The sequence below is a fragment of the Nicotiana sylvestris genome, chromosome 8 (genome assembly GCF_000393655.2).
Source record: "Nicotiana sylvestris chromosome 8, ASM39365v2, whole genome shotgun sequence".
In the NCBI taxonomy this organism is placed as follows: Eukaryota; Viridiplantae; Streptophyta; class Magnoliopsida; order Solanales; family Solanaceae; genus Nicotiana; species Nicotiana sylvestris.
The window spans coordinates 12,626,535-12,633,400 of record NC_091064.1 but is presented as its reverse complement, the minus strand read 5'-3'; the positions used below and the strand labels follow the sequence as shown (position 1 = coordinate 12,633,400).

The window sequence follows — 6,866 nt, the reverse complement described above, 5'->3', positions numbered from 1 at the left end:
CTTATGATGGGGAACACCTGTCAAAGCTTTGGTCAGAACATCAGCAAGTTGATCAGCAGAAGATACATGTTCAAGAACAATAAGCCCAGAAGAAAGCACATCTCTCACATAGTGACAGTCCACCTCAATGTGTTTGGTTCTTTCATGAAAAACAGGATTTCTAGCAATGTGGAGGGCAGCCTGACTATCACAAAAAATAGGGACAGGAGCAGTAATAGACAGCCCCATGTCAGCCAACAGCCTTGTAAGCCAAACCACCTCAGTAACAACCTTCCTTAAAGCTCTATATTCTGCTTCAACAGAACAAAAAGAGACAGTAGGTTGTTTCTTAGATTTCGAAGAAATAGGTGAATCACCAATAATCACATAATACCCAGTCACAGATCTTCTGGAAATGGCGCAAGCAGCCTAGTCAGAATCTGCATAAGCCTTTAAGGAGAAATCAGGGGCAACACTCAGCAGAATGCCTTGGGTAGGATTATTGAGGAGGTATTTGAGAACATGTAAACCAGCCAGCATATGAGGAACTCTAGGAGACACAAGAAATTGACTGAGATGTTGCATTGAATAAGGTATGTTGAAGGAAATTCAGTTTGCCAATTAATCTTCTATAGACAGTAGGATCAGGAAGAGCTTCCCCTGAGTTAATAGATAATTTGACATGAGGATCAAGGGGTGTGAGAGCAGGTCTGACCTCTGAAAAATGGAATTCAGAGAGGAGCTCCTTTGTGTACTTCTGCTGGTTGATAAGAAACCCTTGTTCCACCTTAGAAATCTCAAGGCCCAAAAAATAATGGACACTCCCAAGGTCTTTGATCTTGAATTGATGATCAAGGAAGGACTTCAGGCTTAACATTTCAGCATCATCATTGCCATCCAAAAGAAGATCATCCACATAAACAGCAAGAAGGACAATAGAAGTTGGAGTCACTTTAGTAAAAAGAGAGGAGTCATTCTTACTAGGAGAGTAACCTCTTGAAACAAGAGACTCTGAAAGCTTTGCAAACCATTGCCTAGAAGCTTGTTTTAGCCCACAAAGTGATTTCTTCAATTTACAAACTAAAGGAACATCAAAAGAGGTGGATGCAACAGACAGACCTAAAGGGATCTTCATGTAAACTTCTTCATTAAGATCACCATGGAGAAAGGCATTGTTGACATCCATTTGGTGTACATTCCAATTGTGTTTAATAGCAAGGGTAAGAAGGCATTTGATTGTTGTGATCTTAACAACAGGCTGAAAGTTTCAAAATAATCAATGCCCTCCTTTTGAGAATCACCCTTAATTACTAATCTAGCCTTATACCTTTCAATGGAACCATCAGACTTTTGTTTGATTTTGTACACCCATTTACAAGTGATTGCCTTTTTCCCAGGTGGAAAAGGCACAATGTCCCATGTGGAGTTAGCATTAAGGCCTGAAATTCCCTTTCCATGGCTTCCTGCCAGGCAGGATGTGGTGCAGCTTGCTGATAGTATCGAGGTTCAGAGGGTAAAAAGGCAGGGAGTTGAACAGAAGAACAAATATAGTCCTTGAGATAGGTTGGAGCATGGGAAACCCTAGTGGACTTCCTAAGGGGGAGAGGTTGTGCAGTAGGAATGAGTGGAGGAGAGGAAGGATGAGAAGAAGACTGATTTAAGGAGTGAGGTGATGATTGACTGAGGAGGTGAGAGGACTGAATGGGAGAATGAGGAGGAGCAAAAGAGAGAGGAGAATAAGAAGAAGCCTGAGAGTCCACAAAAGGATTAGAAATGGCAGGGAACCCAAAAGGAGGTGAGGATGAGTGGTAAGGGAAAATGTGTTCATGGAAAACCACATCCCTAGAGTAGAAAATGGAATGATTGGCTAAATCCAATAGCTTGTAACCTTTTTTTCCTAAAGGGTACCCCAGAAAAAGAGAAGGGGAGGCTCTTGGCTGAAGTTTATCTCTTTTGACCTTTGGTATAGTTGCAAAACATAGAGAGCCAAAGGTTCTTAGATGAGTATAAATGGGTGGATGGCCATGTAGTTTGTGATAAGGGGAGAGATTTTGGAGGACGGTGGAAGGAAACCTATTAATGAGATAGGTAGCTGTGAGCACACAGTCACCCCAATACTTATTTGGAAGGTTGGATTGAAATAGTAATGCTCTAGAAGTTTCCAGAAGATGCTTATGCTTTCTCTCAACCCCACCATTTTGTTGAGGAATATGGGGAATGATGGTTTGGTGGAGAATGCCAAACTCAGCAAAGAAGGAAGAAGCCTTGGCACTAGAGCCAAGTTCAAAGGCATTGTCTGACCTAATAGTTTGTACATGGAGGTTAAAGTGAGTTTTGACCATTAAAACAAAGGCCTTAATGAGATCAAAGCATTGCTTTTACAAGGAAGTAAGTGTGTCCAAATTACCGTTGAAAAGTCATCCACAATGGTTAGAAAATATTTGAAACCATTATATGTTCTAGTATGATAAGGACCCTATAGATCAATGTGTACTAATTGAAAAGGTTTAGTGGATTTAATAGAACTATCCAAAAAAAGGAGTCTCTATTGTCTGGCTAAAGGACATACAGGACAAATAAATGATTGTTTAGAAGACAACTTATCAGATAAGAAGTCAATAGATTTCATTCTATGAAAGGGCATATGTCCTAGTCTTTGATGCCAGAAAAGATCAGTTTTATTAATAGGGCAATCAGGATTACAAGTAGAAATGCAAGCACTGTAATTACACAAAGTAACGGATGCCTTATTTAAAATGTTATTTACAACTCATGTAGACTCTGGTAAACTGACTGATCTTTTATTTGTGATGCTATGTACAGATGATGTAAGTGCTGGTAGAGTAGCTGCAGAATCAATGACATAAAGTCCATTTGCTGCTCTACCAATTTTCAATGGCCTCCTCAGAGAAGGGCCTTGTAAATAACAGAAAATTTGGTGAAGAAAGTTGTGCAAGTAAGTTGATCAACTAGTTGAGGCACAAAGATTAAATTGAATTCAAAGAAAGGGACTAAGAGGACTTTTGATATAATCAAATCATCACATAGTTGTAATGAACTAGTGCAATGAACTTTGACCTTATAACCATTTGGAAGTGTGACAAGATAAGGAAAAAGCAAAATTTGGATGTTGTGTAACAAGTGTTTATTAGGTGTCATGTAGTTGGTTGCACCTGAGTCTAGAATCCAGGTGTTTATTTTTAGTTGTGATGCACAGCACAAAGCAAGAGATTAAACAGCAAGACTACAGACCACACCTGCACAAGCAGCCATTGCAGTAGTGTTGCCAGTTGAATCTTGAGAAGGGGAGATGTGAGACTGTTGAAATAAGCTCATGAGATGCTGGTACTATTCCTTGCTGAACCCATGGACATGATTGTTGGTGATATTTTCAGAAAACTGCTGATCCTCTGATGCAGAAGTGTCAACTTGAGCACAAGCAACAGACTTTCTGCCCTTTGTGAACTTGAAATCACTTGAGAACCCATGAAGTTTGTAGCATTTGTCAACAGAATGCCCAGTCTTTTTATAGTATTTGCACACAATAGTTGTCCTTTTGATGTCAAAATTGACTTTCTGAGGAAAGGATTTAGGACCATTAGTGAACTGAGCAGGGGCAGATGTAGATTTCACAGAAAAGGAAGCTGACTCCGAGAGAAATGAACCACCAGATGGTTGAATTTCTCTTTGACTCTCATCATGAAGAAGAATGAAGTAAGCTTTACCCAGAGTTGGAACAAGATACATCATAAGGATATTGCTTCTAGCATTTGAGTAGGTCTCATTCAACCCTGTGAGGAAATGAATAAGTTTCTGACCATCACTGCATTGTGGCTCAGCCCCACAAGTGCACGCTGGACCAAATGCAACAGTCCTCAACTCATCCCAGAGTTTCCTAAGCCTAGTGTAGTAACTAGCAATATTGGAAGAACCCTGAGATACCCCTGCAATTTCCCTTTGTATTTGATAATACCTACTAGCACTAGATTGTCCATACCTTTCTTCTATATCCCTCCATAGGTCCCTAGCAGTATCACAGTGTAAAACACTGTCTGCGATGTCTTTGGATAAGGAATTGCTTAGCCAAGCAAAGACCATGTCATTACATCTTACCCAGTAATCATAAAGAGGAGAAGTAGGTGAGGGTTGTGGAATTCTACCACTGATCAACTCAGCTTTATTCTTAGCAGACAAGGCAATTAGAACATTTTTTCTCCATGAAGTATATCCCATCCCTGAAAAGGGAACTGACACTAACAGAACACCAGGATTATCTGATGGATGAACATAGAGAGGATGAGAAGAGTCAATAAGCGTAGGAGGAGACTGAAGAACAGAAGAGGAAGTGCTCGATTCTGTACCCATGGTTTGAAACAACAATTAAGGGCAAAATTTGGGACTTAACACTACAACACGTATAGAACAGGTTACAGAAAAAATTTGAGCTAGAATCAATTACACAAACAGTAGTTTCACAAATCGTTCAATTAGATCACAAAACCCATTTAGCAAGGGATGAACAGATAGTACCGTATCTCCTTCACAATACTCGAAGGAGTAGAGCCTTGGGCTGAAATTATCCTCAATTGACGTCGGAAAAAGCCCAAATTCCCCGAAAAATCGCAAACCAGATCCCATCGAATACAACGAAAAAACTCAAAATTGAGAAAACTGAACTGATAGGATGAACCGGCTCATCGAGTACGTCAGGAATCGTCGCTCTAATACCATGTTAACTTGCAAGAAGAGATTGAATCTCCATGAATGGAGATGAGAAAACCCTAGGTTCTAGTCGGTGTTAGAGAGAAACTAAGAAACCGTCGGGTAAATAGAAAGAGAGGAAAAATGATGTATATCTTCAATAGACTTCAATCAAGTCTATTAGTATGTATAGTGTAGTCCAATAATCAATAATATCCGGACACGGGTCGGTTCCCAGTATAAGAGAAAGGAAAAGAGGCCCAACTATACAAAGACCCAATAGAACAGAAATGAAAACTATCCTGGGTTTATGTCCAATAATTTCTTTAGTCTATCAGTAATTTGTAATTATGTAAAGTTCATTTCCTCCTTCTGGTGCTTTTCTAATAAAATCTTATTTACTAAACAGAAACAGAAGAGAGGCTAATAGAAAAATCCACAATTCAGGCTTAAGAGGACTTGAAATGTCTATAATTTCCATTTTATATGGGAATTAACCACAACCAAAAGTAGTTCTTAAGTTACCATTAATAAGCCATAGGACTGCTACTAGGAAATAACAGCATTTAATATTATAAAGATTGCAATATTTTTGCTTCATTCAAATAAGAACAGTGTTCACTCAGATTTTGTCCATTCCACAGAATGATCTCTACCCTCATCTCAATATTCTCTCTATGAATTCTCCAATTATCACAACTAGGAAATAATATAAGTTGAAACATCAAACATTCAAATTAAGTGAAAGAGAGAAACAAAAGTTGACTTCTCTTCTTTTTGTAAGAGCAATCCAATTCAACTAGGCTTACTTGGGGTTGACTATACGAATAATTTTTTTCTGTTCTGCTTTATTTGGGGGCCAATTTCATTCTAAAAAATACTAAGTAAAACAGAAAAATCAATCAACTATGCTTGCTCACGGTCGACTATATGAATCATGTATATCCATTCTGCTTTATTTGGGGCCAATTTTATTCCAAAATAAAGAATACTAGTCTCTTCGTCCAATTTTATGTATGATGTTTGACTGGGCACAGTTTTTAAGAAAGAACCAAATGCTTTGAAAACAAGCCAAAGATACTCGTGTCCCAATTGATTATGAGAATTTTAAAGTTAAACTATTTCTAAATATAGAAAGATATTATTCTTTAAGTAAGACTAAAAAGGAAAGAGTATCACATAAATTGAGACAAAGGGACTATATAATAGACCTTTCTATAACAACCATCCTCTGTAACAGTTCACTATAATAACCAAGTTCGCTTTGGAACCAATGTGTCATGTTATGTTATAGTATATGTTATTTGTAACAACAGTTCATTATAGCAGCCAAAAAATATTGGAACAAACGAGGTTGCTATAAATAGGTTTGATTGTATATAATAAACCTCTATATAAAAGTCACCCTCCATAATAGTTCACTATAACAACCAAGTTTGCTTTGGAACCAATTTGTCATGTTATGTTATAGTATTCTCTATAAAAGCAGTTCACTAGAGCAGTGAAAAAATATCGGAACAAACAAAGTTGCATAGAGAGGTTTGATTGTATATAATAGACATCTCTATAATAGTCATCCTCTATAATAGTTAACTATAACAACCAAGTTTGCTTTGGAATCAATTTGTCATGTTATGTTATAGTATATGTTTTCTATAACAGCAGTTCACAAAAAAATCGGAATAAACTAGACTGTTATAAAGAGTTTTGATTGTACATACCTATGAACCAAGGCCATCTAACAGGATTATCAGGAGCTTCTTTGGTCAAATACCTGAATCTATCTGGCATTGTGCTCTCTCCACGAGCCTCGTTTTCAGCTATCTCAACACTTTTTCCATTCTCAGCTTTCACAATAAACCTATTTTCCTTACAACAACAACAACAATAACCTAGTGTAATCCCACAAGTGGGGTCTAGGGAGGGTAATATGTACGCAGACCTTACCTCTACCCCGAGGGGCAGAGAGGCTATTTCCAGGAGACCCTCGGCTCAAGAAGGCAACAAGAGACACTATATTAGTACTATCAATAGACTCATAATAAAATACCATAAAATCCATAACATAACATAAATACCATAAAATAACAAAGTAACAGCAATATAAGAGATATAGGAAATACGAGAAAGATGTAAGGTATACTAATAAACAACAGATAAAGCCCATCATCAGTAGCTGATCAATA

The 6,866-nt window shown here is 37.8% G+C and overlaps 1 protein-coding gene across 1 annotated transcript; it reads right to left on the bottom strand.

Annotated features, from left to right (window-relative positions):
* Window positions 1-3,327: 3,327 nt before the first annotated feature.
* LOC138874693 (uncharacterized) lies at window positions 3,328-4,344 on the bottom strand. The gene has a single exon (XM_070153472.1). The coding sequence runs from the start codon at window positions 4,342-4,344 to the stop codon at window positions 3,328-3,330; it is 1,017 nt and encodes a 338-aa protein (XP_070009573.1).
* Between the last annotated feature and the right edge of the window lie 2,522 nt (window positions 4,345-6,866).